Source organism: Cynocephalus volans, chromosome 1 (assembly GCF_027409185.1).
Source record: "Cynocephalus volans isolate mCynVol1 chromosome 1, mCynVol1.pri, whole genome shotgun sequence".
Taxonomy (NCBI): Eukaryota; Metazoa; Chordata; class Mammalia; order Dermoptera; family Cynocephalidae; genus Cynocephalus; species Cynocephalus volans.
This window is the reverse complement of record NC_084460.1, coordinates 24709515-24725178: the sequence shown is the minus strand read 5'-3', so window position 1 is coordinate 24725178 and position 15664 is coordinate 24709515. Positions and strand designations below refer to the sequence as shown.

The window sequence follows — 15664 nt, the reverse complement described above, 5'->3', positions numbered from 1 at the left end:
GAGCTATTCCAGGCGAGGCCAATCATACCTCAGTATAAAGACAGGCCCCCAGTGAGCATCTACAAAAGACCCAGGTGCCAGCCAACTCTATTCCCAGAATTCTAGGATGAGCTAAACTCCCAAGGCTGTGATAAAAGGCTTAGTACCCAAAGCCTGCTGAGAACCTGGACTCATGGAGTAGACAACATATCATGTCTGCCCAGAGTTTGTCACAAGTGGCTTACTCCCACTCACAAAGCATCCCTGAAGGTGCTGGCTGAGCCTGTGAGGTGCAGACCAGTAGGGAGGCATCATGGAGGCAGTGGAAGGGCTTCTTGGGAACAGCAGTGGCCCTGAGCTGTGCTAGTCACATCTGTGCCAAGTCTGTCTGGGCTTCAGAAACTACCTGCTTAGCTGATTGCCGCAGCCAGTCCTTGACACTGTCTTCCTTCAGGGAGCAGCCAATGAATACAAGGTAGCACTCCTGCTGCCCGCTGCTGTCTGGAGGTGTGCTTCTGGAGGCGGGTGGTGGTGTGGGTCCCTCCAAAACTGGCACAATGCTCAAGGAGTTGGTCAGAGTGTTGTGGCAGACCTCCATGGTCCTCTCAGAGTCTGCAAGGACAACAATGTTAGTCCCTGAGATGCTGCCCCAAAAGGATAAGGCTATACTAAGACTGTAACAATGCAGATGGTCAGGACAGATTCATGAGAAAATGCAGGTGAGAGAACTGACATGACTGGTGGTGAGTTAGAAAAAAATGGAGTAAGAGAGTGAGGAGCAAAAGAAGTTTCTAGCTTTGCTGATTTGAGTGAGCAGGTAGACACTATTAACCTGGAGGGGGAATACAAAGGGAAGAAAAGGTTTGTAGGTAGGAGAAGAGGAGGAGTTTTACTCTGCACTTGTGGTATCTGAAAGACTGTAAGACCCTGAGTGGGAGACATCCATGCAGTTAGGTGGTGGTAGCTGGGGTCGCCTCTGTGGAAGAGGTGGCTGAGGAGAAGCAAAGAAAGTCCCATTGGTGGGCAGGGGGAGAGGCGGTCTCAGCAGAGGCCTGAGATCCCAAGGGAGGAGGGCATGGTCAACAGTACAGCAGTGCTGCAGGAAGGCCATGTAGACAGGCATAGGAAAGGTGTGCCCAGGTTATATGCTGAAGAGCTGGGGGCTAGGAGTGACTGGAGACACAAGAAAAGGGCAAAGTCCCACCAAAAGGCAGGATGAGAAAAGGATCCAGAACAAAGACAGGTTAACCTTGAACAAGAAGGGGGTCAATAGCAGATCTAAGTAAAGAAAAAAAGGAGGTGATGGGTGAGAGGGAAAACGAAGGCATCAGGATCTCTGAAGCCGGTGGGAGCCTGAGGGAAGGGAATGTGGGTAAGCGGCCAAAGCTCAGATAGAATAATACAATTTAAGCAAAAGGTATGGGCTAAAGACATTCAGAGATGCTTTTATACAGGTTATGTCATCTAGTTCTCCCATGTGAACCATGATGACCTCATCCTTTTTTATTAATTTTTAAAATTGTGTTAAAATATAACATAAGGTTTTCCATTTTAAGCATTTTTAAACATACAACTGTGTGAATTAATTACACGCACATTGCTGTGTGGCCATTACCTATATCTACTTCCAAAACTTTTTTTTCATCCTAAACATAAACTCTGTAGCCATTAAACACTAACTTCTCATTATTCCCTCCTCCCAGTCTAATCTACTTGTCTCTGAAATTTTTTTTTTTAAATTTTTTTTTCTTAATTGACCCATGATAATTGTATATATTTATGGAGTACATTGTGATATGTGGGTACATTTATACAGTGTGCAATGATTGTACCAGGGTAATTAGCATATCCATCACCTCAAACATTTGTCACCTCTTTGTGTTGGGAACATTAAAATTCCTCTTGACTAGGGCTGGCCCATGGCTTACTTGGGAGAGTGTGGTGCTGACAACACCAGGGCCACAGGTTCAGATCCCTATATAGGGATGACTGGTTGGCTGTCTTGGGAGAGTGTGGTGCTGACAACACCAAGTCAAGGGTTAAGATCCCTTTACTGGTCATCTTTAAATATATATATATATTTATATATTTAAAGAAGATATATATATATATATTTAAATATATATATTCCTCTTGACTACTTGAAATTATACAGTAATCTATTGTTGACTTCAGTCTCCCTATATTGCTGTAAAATGCTATATCTTACTCTTCCTGTCTCTCTACAATTTTGTCACATTGACCATCTTCTTCCCAAACCAGGCTTCTCTGGCCCATCCTTAAACCCTCAGTGGTTCCCACCAGAGACACTCACGGTTGCCTACCCAGCATCCCCCACTTCCTCCAATATCAATACCTCCATGGCAGATGGGTTTAGAGAGGAATTGGCAACTCAATCCTGGCCAATGAGAGGAGAAGCCAGCAGAGGAATTGGGAGGAGGCACTTCAGGAAAAGATGTCTCCATTGATAAGGATACCCACAGGAAGAGTCAGCCTCTCATTGGCTGGAGAGTGTCTGGTTTGACACCTAGACCTGCAGTACCACCTGGCAACCATGAGGGGCGGAAACCTGAGGGCAAGCTGACACACCAAGAATGGAAGAACACAGACACATGTTACCTGGGTCCTCGGTAGCCTTGCTGTGCTGCCCAACCGCTTGACTTCTTGTTATATAGCTAACACCAGCTAGTTGAGTTGGGGGTTTCTGTTATAACAGCTGAAGATGCCCTAACAGACATACCACCTTCCCTCCCCCATGCTCCAGCCATAGTCAACCCTGTGTTCCTGAAATATGCCTTTTCTGCGTTTGGACTATAGCAAATGTTGTTCCTTTTCCCTGGAATATTCTCCCCTTCCTCAAGGTTGAGATAGCCAACTCCTACTTGTTTTGAGGACTTCCTGGATCCCAAGCCCAGAAGATTATCAGGTATCAGGTTGCAAGGCCTCCAGAGGACTAAGGCTGATAAACAGCTGTACTGGACAGAAGAGAAGGCAAATGGAAGGCTGAAAGACTTTGGTCAGAAAGAGACCTGGACCTGAAGAGCCCAGCACTGGGGCAGCTCCTGGTGATAGGTCCAGGAGGATGCCATAGATGCCTCAAGAGGGTGGGGTGCAAGTCTTCAGAATGAGGAAGTCCAGGAGCTGTGAGGAGAGGCCCTGAGCAGATCATCCAGCGGGGGGAAGAGGGCAGATCCTCCCCTGAAGAGCAGAGCAGAAGGATCTGGAGAAAGTGTGCACTTGGGGGAAAAGGGTGAAGGAAGAGCCTAACGGCGTAAGGCCCAGAGGAGAGGGTTTTTGAAAGTCTGAGAGGCACTGGTGGTCTGCAAAGCACTGGTGGAGGCTACGAATTCATATCATGAACTGCAAGTACTCCACAGTGTAGGACTCCCTAATCTAACCCCCCAATTACCTGAAAACTTCACTTTGCCCAGGATGTGGTAGATGTTTCCAGAGAAGGGACTTGGCTTGATGGACGATTGAATTGCTGGTGGAGGAAGAGGACAGGGGTGTCACCCACCTGGGAGCAGAGGCCAAGTTTGGGGCAGCACAGCTGAGAGGGTTAGGGACTGGGGAGGGACCCTACTCAAGGGTCCACGGTTCATAGGTTCTACCCCGACCCCCCGCTGCTTCCCAGTGGCTCTGCCACTGATCCCAGGGGTAGGAAAACTCTTCCAACGGAGTGGAGATCAAATTAGGTGGCCACCCACAATCAGAGGTAGGGGACTCTGCCTGCATTTGGTCCCAAATGGTGAGAAGAGACAGCACATGGATACTGAAACAGTGCCACGAAGCAGCGACAACCTGGGGCACTCTTTTACCAGCCAAGGCTTACCTTTACACTTGGCCACAAAGCGATTCTTCTCCAAGGGACGGCCAAACCATACACAGATCTGAACCATTAGTGGGAAGACTGATCCAGCATCAAATTTACCGTCATACCTTAAGAGGTTTAAAAAACTATAAGTACAAATAATTGGGACTTTGAGTGTCATACACTACTTTGCACTGAACTATCTATCATTTATCCTTTAATATTTGAATTCCCCTTTACATGTATACCATTTTGCAAACAGAACACTTGTTTAACTGTGTATATGTCTCTTTCACCTTGAGATTAGAAAGCATGTCTGCCCATTAGAGCAGGGGCTTCCTGAGGACGAATGTCTCACATCCTTACAGTAGCAGTTCTTTGAAGTTAAAGACCTTATCTACCTTTGAAGCCTGCCAGTGCTCACCTGACGCTGGGGGTCCTTCCTGGTACAGTGGGGGCTGTTGCTTAGGATCCCCTCCCACTCCCTTCAGGGCTTCAACTATGCCTCACCATCATGTTGTGAGAAGCTTAGCAGACCATACACAATGAACCCCCACATACTTCCACAGCTGTCGAATTGTCATTCCTTTGAGATGAATCCTCATGATTGGAATCACTCCAAGAAAGGGGGTAACCATCTCATGTGTAATAAGTTACACTGCCCCCAGCAGTTGATGAGTATATTAGTTTCACAACAATTTCTTCAGCAATGAATATTATAGATATTTTTGGGTGAATGTAACAGGTGTCAATCAAAACGAGACACCATTTTACATTTCTGAATATTACTGATTTGGATTCTGTTTTCATGACTGCTATTTATATTTGCTCTTAACTGTCAACATCTATATGGATTGAGTTACTTTTCTTAAATATCAAGCCTCCCAAATATTATATTGATCCCTTGCCATGCCTGACACAAACATTTCCCTCCAGTCTATTGTATTTTATTAGTTTCCTTTATTTAAAAACAGCATTGCAGTCTTGAATTTTAGATGGTTGAAAGTACCTTACTCTTTGTGGTTTCTTTAAAGTGAGGTGGTGGCATAATATTTTTGCAAGATTGACATATTCTCTCCCCATCCAAACAAGTCATTTGGAGACTGTGGGCTTCTCTGGCTTCTGTGGTATCTGAATCCGTAAGGGAATTTGGAGTGGCCAGGAGAAGAGAGCAAGGTTTCTGCCCAGACTAGAAACAAGTTGTTCTACCAGAGAAAGTGGGAGTGGGGTCAATGAGAAGAGAGAGGGCTGTGGGAGGGAAATGGCCAAGGATTTGTGCACATCACAGAGCTGAGCGCATCCTGGAACTAAAGCCTATTGATTCTGAGGTAATGGCGCTCATCCTAGTGGGGAGAGATGTAATGTATAGCGATAAGTAGGAGGCTGATGATTGCCATCTTGTTAAAAAATTAAATTATCTGATTGCTAGGAATGGACTCAGATGGGAGGGCTCAAAGGATTATTCTGAGATTCTTCCATCTCTGATTCTCTATAAGGACTGATCTTTCTGGTAAGGGAAAGACTCTTCTAATGAGCCCTCTCAGCATGCTCTCTCCTGCATCAGTCTGCCTCCAGGTAAGTCTGCACCCTGAGCTAGGTCCCCATGTGCCATGCTGACCATGAATCAGTACAGACTGGACAAGGGGGCTTCTCTAGACACAGGTGGCAACTGCAGGAGCCGCAGGACCAGGCCCAGAGGTGCAGGCAGCAAGAGGGATAGTAGCTGCAGTCATTGGAGAGGAGGGATCCCCCCAGAAGCTCCATCTGTTTCCTTTTAGCTAAGATATAATTGCCTTGTTCAGGAATAAGGAATGACCCACTTACCCAAGTATTAAGTTTAAGCAAGTATGATGTGATTCAAAACAGAAGATCCTACTAAGAATATGCCTGAAAACCTTCAATTTTACATACTGACCTTCTGGGTTTTTTTTTTTTTTTGTCTTTTACAGGGTAATATGATTGGTTTTTTGTTAGTATGAAAAATTGGTGGTGTGAAGGATGTAGAGAAGTGCCTGAGAGAAGTGAGTAAGGATAACAAAGATAATCCAAATAAACATGAGAGATTAATTCTGGCCAGACTTTAGCAACTGTCTTCCTCTAAACCTTCGACAGAGCAGAAACTAATTGTTCATTCTATACCAGGACAAGTGCAGCACGGTGGTTCAGAGAACAGGCTCTGGAGCCAGACAAAGTGGGTTTGAAATCCAGCTCGTTCATTTACAAGCTATAAATTGGACAAGTCATTTAATTCCTTGCTGCCTACCTTATCTATAAAAAATGAGAGTAATAACAGAATCCACTTCATAGGCCTGGTGTAAGGGATAAATGAGATAACACAGGCAAGGCTCTTGGATCAGCCTCATCCAACAGAACTTTCCATGATGATGGAAATGTTCTGGATCTGCACTGTCCCAATACGGTAGCTGTTAGCTATAGGTAGCTATGAAGCCCTTGAAATGTGGCTGTGTGACTGAAAGATTAAATTCTAAATTTTATTTAGTTTTTATTAATTTTCATTTACATTTTATTAAGTAGCCATATATGTCTAGTAGCTACCACGCTGGAGAGCACAATCTTAGAACAATGTAGCACACAATAAGTGCTCAAGTGATGCTGGTATTAGTATGATTACAATGAACTTTGCACACACTCTCATCTTTCCTCTCCCCTCTGGAAAGGTTCACAGTCTGTTAGGCAGCCTGCGGAGAACAGAACATTCCGTGGGCCACAACAGCAGGGAACCTACCTATCACATGGGAACTCTAAAGGACTCACTAACTGCATTCTCCTGAGCAACTCTCTCACCTGGGAAGGTTATAACTCCTTGGTTCCATGCCAGCCACCTCACCCTCACTAGAGGCTAGAGGAAATACAGAATACTGTTGTGCTTGGTGCCTAAAGGATGACTCCCTAAATCTCAACATCCAGGATGGCTACCAATTTGGAGCCCAAGATATAGAGCAGTAGGCTCCTGGCAAGGCCAGTGGCTGTTAGGACACGGCAGGCTGTTCCAGCTGCCATGTGTCACCTGTGTAGAGCACATCTGATATTTTCACTTTCTCTTTTTTTTCTGTAAATAAATAAATCATTGGGTTTACAAAGAAATCTCAGCTACTTTTGAATGATGATACTTGCCAGCCAGGGTACATTAAATATCGAGATCGTAGCATCTGAGGACTTGAAAAACTATTTTCTGAGAGAATCAGCTCAATGTCTTCATTCCTTTGAAAACATACAAAGACCCAGATTTATTAGGGCTGTTGCTATTAACTTGCATATTTTGCTTCTTTCCCATGCCCCCATACCCACATGCAAACACACATACATTATTTTCTGTTAAACCATTTGTATGCATCATATTTCAGCCCTAAATATATCAGTAATGCATCTCCTAAGAACAAGAACATTCTCTTACAGAACCACAATACTAATATCATGCCCAAGGAATTTAATACTATGAACCAACAACAGCATTAGTATCACCTGGGAGCTTGTTAGAAATGCAGAATCCCACCCCAGACCCACTGAATCAGAAACTAATTTTAACAAGATCCCCCAAAGATTCACATGCACAATAAAGTTGGAGAAGCATTGATTTAATATACATTCATTTTCAAATTTTCCCTTTTTTTGGGGGGAAGGGGACCCACGATCCAATCAAGGATCACTCGTTAAATTTACAATCTTTATTCTCCTTCAATCTGGAGCAGTTCCTCCATCTTTCTGTTTGTTGACATTTTTGGAGAGTACATGCCAGCTGTCTTGTGTCCCACAAGTTGGATCTGATTGTTTCCTCATGATTAGATTCAGGTTAATTTTTTTTTTTTTTTTTTTTTTTTTTGCGGTTGTCTAGCACGGGGATCCGAACAGGTTAAACATTTTTGGTGAAGATTAATAAGCAGGTGATGTTGTATTCTTCCCACTGCATCACATCAATGAGAAACATGATATCAGTCTGTCCATTATTGGTCTTGCTAAGTTTAATCATTTGGCAACACAGTGTCTGCTAGACCTCTCCATTGTAAAGGTACTTCTCCCTCTTTGTAAGTAGTAAGTAGTCTGTGGAGTGATACTTTACATGGTGGAGGACCAGTGAATATCCTTTTCCTCAATAATCTTTTGCTCGCTACTTTTAGCATCCAAAATCAAATATTAGAGCCTTTCCTAAATCAAATATTAGACTGAAGATTACAAAATGGTGACTTTTCTAGTTCTATCAATCCTTATTTATTTGGCATTCTTTGGTAAAGAAGGGCTTTGTGGGCCGGCCCGTGGCTCACTCAGGAGAGTGTGGTGCTAATAGCACCAAGGCCACGAGTTCAGATCCCTATATAGGGATGGCCGGTTAGCTCACTGGATTAGCGTGGTGCTGACAACACCAAGCCAAAGGTTAAGTAAGATCCCCTTACCGGTCATTTTTTTTTTTTTTTTTTTAAAAAAAAGAAGGGCTTTGCTATGCCATCCCTTCCCCTTTTGTAGTATCAGTGTGGACTCATTTTATTGCATGTATTATGTAATATATTAATACAATTGTTCTTTTTTATGCTCAAACTGTCCCAAATGTCACTAGTGGGAGCTTCTTAAGTTAGTTCCCTTTTGACACATCTCCACTAATCTTTGAGTACCTCCTTGCTTTACTGGCATAAAACGGACCTGGCTCACCTTGTAGTTTCCCTACCCTAGACATGCCATCAGCTAATTCTCCAAGGAGTCCTGATACCTTATGGTGGGGACTGGTACTTAGAAACCAAGATCTAGAGGTAGAGGTGTTCAATGCTGCTGTTGTATTATTATTGTTCTGGTCCCTTTCAATGGAAAGAACTAGGAAATATACATTTTAAAAAATTTAGTATTGAAATTCCCAATTCAAATTCAACATTTAAAGGGTTTTTGCTCACCTTCCCCATTTCATACTTATAACCTCCTTCCCGGTGAGTGAAGTTTGGAATCTAGGTTCCAACAGAGGATTATGTTCAAAAGTTACTTGAACTAATTTTTATGTGTGTGTGGTTGTTATTACTTTAATGTACAGATAGATTCATTTTTTTGGTTTGTATTTAATTTAGTTTTTTCCCTCCTTGTTGATTTAATTTTTGAATACATAAAATATTCACATGATTCAAATAGAAACTGTATAGAAAGGCATACAACTTTTAGTATTCTAATTGAGCAAACAAAATTGCTACATGACCAGTTTTTTTCTCTTCATATACCCACACACATACACACACAGAGTCAGCAATTCTCTATTTCTGGTTTGTAATTTGGACCCAGGTCCATAAAGTAAAGAGATGAGTTCTGTGTTCTCTATGCCATTTCTCTCACAACTTAACATAAGGAACATTGAGAGGGTCTTGACTTCCATCCTTAATGGATGAGAATGTGAATGCCTCAGAACAGTACAGGATACTGACACACAAGGTTCTTCTTGCTGATTTTTACAGATCATCAAAAGCACTTCAAAAACTGACTTCTATAAATGTTCAGGTCTTAGATACAACAGAAAGACCTGGTGGGCTATAGCCAGAGTGCTGTATCTGAGAAAGTGGCTGGACCTGCGTGTGGAGTGGAGTCTGTAGAAGTTTACCTGGTGACAATCCCATTTTCTGCAAGAATGAAGGCTGCAGTGGGATTGGCAGCCCTGATGAGACTCTGCAGCTGAACAAGGAGAGGGTGCCTCTGCTCTGTGGTGTGACTGGTGAACACCACATTACTCACCAGGCCTGGGGAATAAAACCAAGAAAAGATCAGCTTTCAGAGCCCTGATTGGGGCTGACGACTCACACAAACATGGGCCCTTGCTCCTTTCCCTGATCATTCCTTCCAGTAGCCCCCTGGTGTAGACACCCCTACCCACCCCCCTCAACATCGACATACACAGCCATCATTCTCTTCCCCCTTCCCAGAACTGCCACTTCTCAGAGTGAATGGCTTCAACCTGTAGCTGCCTCACTTCCTAAACTCTTTTAACTTCCTCTATTTTAATCCTGCTCTCTATGATACCAAGTTCTTGTTTAAGGACCTTTCCACATCCCTTGTATTTAACCTCATCAGGAACTGGTGCCATTTACCTGCACCAGTACAGACCACAGACATTTACCAAGCACTAATCATGTGTCTGGCACTATCCATTAGATCCTCAAAGAGCACACAGCCAAGGAGTCACACAATTCCAAGATAAGTGCTAACATAGATATTCACATAGTGACATGGTAAGAAAGGGCGGCCCACGTAAGGAGAGGTTGTGGAATGGGCCACAATCACTCCCATCCTTTTTGTGAAAATACAGACGTAAAATTTACAATACTACAGGGAATTTGGAAATCAGGAAAGTTACCACATCCTACCACCCCAAGATAATGATGTTACCTCTTCCATATTCATTCCTATTTTTACATACTTATAATCATGGTATATATACTATTTCTGCTGTAAGATCATTTGCATTTTGTTATTCAATAATTTTTACTTCTTAATATTGTGGAAAATTTAAAACATATACAAAAATAGAAAAATAGTAGAATAAACTCCTATCACCTGGCTTCAAGAATTATCAACACTTGGCTAATCATATTTCATCTCTACCATATCACAGCCCTTTGTCCACCTCCCCCACTGAATGATTTTGAAGCCTATCCCAGACATCTAATTATTTCACCCAAAAATATTCCAATATGTATCTCCATATTATAAGGACTCTTTAAAAAATTAATGATTAACAATAAATTCCTTAATATAAAAAATCCAGCCAGGTGGCCGGCCTGTGGCTCACTTGGGAGAGTGTGGTGCTGATAACACCAAGGCCACGGATTCGGATCCCATATAGTGATGGCTGGTTAGCTCACTTGGGAGAGCGTGGTGCTGACAAGACCAAGTCAAGGGTTAAGATCCCCTTACTGGTCATCTTTTAAAAAAAAAAAAAAAAATCCAGTCAGTGTTCAAATTTCTGTCCCATGAATGCTGTCTTAATTTTTTTGAGCCAGGAAGCAAACAAATTCCACACATTGTGTTTCATTGATGCATCTCATAATTCTCTTTCAGTCTATGGTTCTTCCTCATTTCCTTGTAATTTATTTATTCACAAGCTGCATCCTGTAAATTTCTCCAGTCTGGATTTTGCTGATTGCATCCCCATAGTGCTGTTTAACACAATAGATAGATCTAGAGGCTTGATCAGCAAGACTGTTTTATAGATTCAATCTTTATTATTATTAACTAGTTTTTTAAAAATTTGTTTTCTAACTTCTTAAGTTGAAAGATTCATATTCTTTTAATTCTGTTTTCCACGAACTTTTTGAAGTATCCACATATGCTTTCCTTTGAATTATTTGGTACAGAAATACTCATGACAGGTTGTAGACAGTATCCTTTATCATTAATAATTGCCTGTTTAAAATTTCAATTTTTTGTCTGAAACCCAACCCTGTCATTGTTAGTATGTATGGCTTCCTTTCTTTTTGTTTAGATTTGTCTGTTATGTCTTTGCCCATTCTTTTATCATCATCCTTACTTAATTTTAGATTTTTCTCTTGTGTAAGGTATCACACAATTAAGTTTTGTTACTGGTATAATATGAGATACTTTTCCTTTTAATAGCTTTTTATTCCATTTCTGTTTACCAACACCTTGGTTCTGTCATCTTGCTCATGTTGGATTTTTGGGGGGAGAGGGGGTTCTTAATTAAACTCTACTAAATTTAAAGATTCTGTTTGGCTTTTTTTTTTTTTTTTTAACCTTTAGCAACATGATCTATGCCTTCTTTGCTTTGTTTTCCTTCTGATAAACAGTAGGCTTAGAGTCTATTTTCAGTTCTTAAAATAGCTATCTTTTTTCTTCTTTTTGTAATATATCTAAACCACTGTTTCTTTAGACAATGTCTACTGACTCTTCCACATGAAAGATGTGGAAGTCAGTATACGCTTAAATTCTTGCCACTTCTCCACCATCTCATTCTGGTTGGTTATATTAAGATTTTTAGATCCTCTAGTGTTACTTTTGTATCTTTAAAGAGTATAATTAATCCTTTATAACTTGATTTAACAACTTTAAACTTTATCAATCTCCCATTCTGAAAGATGTAAAGATGGTATCTCTCCCCTGCTGCCTCCTAATTTTTTGTTAAATATAATTTCAGACACAAGTCTTCAAGATTTTCAACATTTATATTCTACTGTACGAGAGAATTCTCACAGGTGTTATTAATGCTATACTTAAAAAGTCTTAGCACTTATCACCAACCCTCTTACCAATAGAAACTAGTTTTACAAATGATTAGTTCATAAGTGAGCATCTCCAAATTATGGAAACTTCTGCTTTCATAAGCAACCTTCTAATTGTAAGGTTCTGAAAAATGAATATTCAATATAGAAGACTCTCTGTGCTATTTATTTCAGTCAAGTGTTTAATTAAAAAACAATTAACTGTATTTAGTTTTTGAGGGCAAAACTTATAATGTATAGAAACGTTCAAGAAGAAAATAAATTTCCTTCCTCTCAGCAACCTGTTATCAGATTCTTACCTCTTCTTCCAGAGATCTGCTTGAGTAGCAACAAGTAAAAGTATGTGTGTATAATTTTTTTTCACAGATAGTGGCATACTGCACTTTTTCAGCAACTTGTGTTTTTCACTTAAGCTCTTTACTTTTTAATTCTGGTGAAGCTTACTTCTTCCTCCATGCCTTCCCTAACACCTTTCCATCCCCCTCATGCTACCCCATTCTCTAAACACATGCTCCTTTGAATAACATAGGTGGCACTTAAAACATAGGACTTATATTCTTATTTACTTTCTTCTTATATGTGAAAAGATGGCATAATGTATAGATTAAGACATGGGTTTTATTATTATTATTATTATTATTATTATTATTTTTAAAGATGACCGGTAAGGGGATCTTAATCCTTGACTTGGTATTGTCAGCACCACGCTCTCCCAAGTGAGCTAACCAGCCATCCCTATACAGGGATTCAAACCCGTGGCCTTGGTGTTATCAGCACCACACTCTCCCAAGTGAGCCACGGGCCAGCCCTAAGACATGGCTTTTAAAGCCAGGCAAACATGAGTTTGAATTTTGAGCTCGCTAATAACTAACGGGTGACATTAGACAAATTGCTCTACTTTCTCTCTGAGCTCAAATTTCCTCCTCAGATGGGAATCCTCTGTAAGATGGGAACAGTAACATACCTTCAGTTTATCAGTAAGTGCTTATCATAGGGCCTACAGAGAGTAAGAACCCATTAAATATAACCTATCATCACCACCACTAGCACCATCATCGTTGTCAGCTAAGCATCAGCCTGAGAATGGGATTTTTACATGTACATTGAGCAGCCTGGAACAATCCATTTCTCACACAGACAGCGGTGGCTGTGGCATGTGCATCTTGGCCACATCAACCAGCAAGAAGCTAAGTCATATGATTCCCACCAGCCAAAGCTACTGAACTCATGGTTTAGATAAGTGACAATCAATAGTCTCAAGGCAACTTTCAGGCCCCCTGGCCCCCTGCTTCTGGTCTGAGGCAGGTGTTAGGGATAGTTCCTTCCTCTCACCAATAACTCTTATGAAAAGTGTTCCAAAACCGAAGATTGAATCTAACCTCATAAGTCCACCTGGATGCATTTCATTCAAGACTAGGGAACAGGGTTTAGGACCGCTCTTGCCAATGGTCACATGTGACAAGGAGGAAAGGGCCCACACAAACGCTATGCAGTATGCCTGAGACCAAAGACAGTCAGGAGTTATGGTTCGCCTGCTGAGCACGGAACCTGCTTTCTAAGTTTTTATGGACCATTTAAAATCTGTCCATTCCATCAAAACCACACTGAGGGGCTGAGCCCGTGGTGCACTCGGGAGAGTGCGGCGCTGGGAGCGCGGCGACACTCCCACTGCGGGTTCGGATCCTATACGGGAATGGCCGGTGCACTCACTGGCTGAGTGCTGGTCACAAAAAAGACAAAAAAAAAAGAAGAAAAAAAAAAACCCACACTGAGATACCATCTAACCCCAGTTAGGATGGCTAAAATCCAAAAGACTCTGAACGATAAATGCTGGCGAGGTTGCGGAGAAAAAGGAACTCTCATACATTGTTGGTGGGACTGCAAAATGGTGCAGCCTCTATGGAAAATGGTATGGAGGTTCCTCAAACAATTGCAGATAGATCTACCATATGACCCAGCTATCCCACTGCTGGGAATATACCCAGAGGAATGGAAATCATCAAGTCGAAGGTATACCTGTTCCCCAATGTTCATTGCAGCGCTCTTTACAATAGCCAAGAGTTGGAACCAGCCCAAATGTCCGTCATCGGATGAGTGGATACGGAAAATGTGGTACATCCACACAATGGAATACTACTCAGCTATAAAAACGAATGAAATACTGCCATTTGCAACAACATGGATGCACCTTGAGAGAATTGTATTAAGTGAAACAAGTCAGGCACAGAAAGAGAAATACCACATGTTCTCACTTATTGGTGGGAGCTAAAAATTAATATATAAATTCACACACACACACACAAAAAAAAAAATCGGGGGGGGAAGAAGATATAACAACTACAATTACTTGAAGTTGATATGACAAGCAAACAGAAAGGACATTGTTGGGGGGGAGGGAGGAGGGAGGGAGGTTTTGGTAAGGGGCAACAATAATCAACCACAATGTATATCGACAAAATAAAATTTAAAAAATAAAAAATAAATAAACATTGTTAATGCGTAAAAAAAAAAAAAAAGTAAAGAGAAAATTAATCTGAAATTCTTGTAACTAAAAAAATACAGTACCTCCACCCCCACCCCCAGTTTAAGTACCCATGGTCAACCACAGGTCCGAAAATATTAAATAGAAAATTCCAGAAATAAACAATTCCTAAGTTTCAAATTGCACGCTGTTCTGAGTAGCGTGATGAAACCTCACTCCATCTTGCCCAAGGTGTGAATCATCCCACGTTTGGCATCTCCACGCTGTCTCCACACTACCCGCCTGTGAGTCGCTTAGTAGCCGTCTCAGTTATCACATTGACTGTCGTGGTATCCCAGTGCCTGTGTTCAAGTGACTCTTATTTTACTTAATAATGGCCCTAAGGCACAAGAGTAATGATGCTGACATATCATCACAATTGTTCTGTTTTATTATTATTGTTGTTAATCTCTTACTGGGCCTAATTTATAAATTAAACTATCATATGTATGAATGTATAGAAAAAAAAACATAGCGCATATAGGGTCTGGTACTATCTGCAGTTTCAGGCATTCACTGGGGGTCTTGGAACATACTATCCCCCACATATAAGAGGGGGACTGCTGTGAAGCTTATTTCAGTCAAATATTATTTGTCTTATGATGACTTATACTAGCGTTTCAGATATATCCCCAAAGAAAAGAGATGTGAGGACAGTAAAAATGACTCACATTTTTGTGGTCAAACCCCACTCAAACTTTCTTCCTTGGTCCTTTACCAGAAACATTCTTTAAAGCCTTTCTTTAAAGCCAACACAAATTCTTTAAAAAAAATTTTTTTTTAAGTTTTCTCATTTGTAAAAATAAAAAAGGAATATGACAAAAATCACTTCTGGAAATAAATATGAATTTATATGTTGCATGACTTCCCCACTTGAATGTAAGCTCTGTGAGGGCAAAAACATTTTTCTGTCCTCACTGCTGAATCCCTAGTGATTACAACACAATATGTGCTCAAAAAATATTTGCTAGGGCCAGCCCGTGGCTCACTTGGGAGAGCGTGGTGCTGACAACACCAAGTCAAGGATTAAGATCCACTTACCGGTCATTTTTAAACAAAAACAAAAACAAAATTTTGCTGAACAAATGAATCGCTGGAACCACAAAAAATAATCAAAATAATAAATAACTAAAT

The 15664-nt window shown here is 41.2% G+C and overlaps 1 protein-coding gene across 1 annotated transcript in view; it reads right to left on the bottom strand.

The window, feature by feature from the left end:
• The window catches only part of DNAAF9 (dynein axonemal assembly factor 9), a 145957-nt gene that overhangs the window by 3952 nt on the left and 126341 nt on the right, over positions 1-15664 (bottom strand). The window contains exons 30-34 of the mRNA XM_063100122.1: positions 9378-9513; positions 6926-7012; positions 3812-3918; positions 3389-3463; positions 386-591 (exon numbers count right to left, since the gene is read on the bottom strand). Coding sequence (XP_062956192.1) covers positions 386-591; positions 3389-3463; positions 3812-3918; positions 6926-7012; positions 9378-9513 — 611 coding nt within the window. The remainder of the gene's footprint in view (positions 1-385; positions 592-3388; positions 3464-3811; positions 3919-6925; positions 7013-9377; positions 9514-15664) is intronic.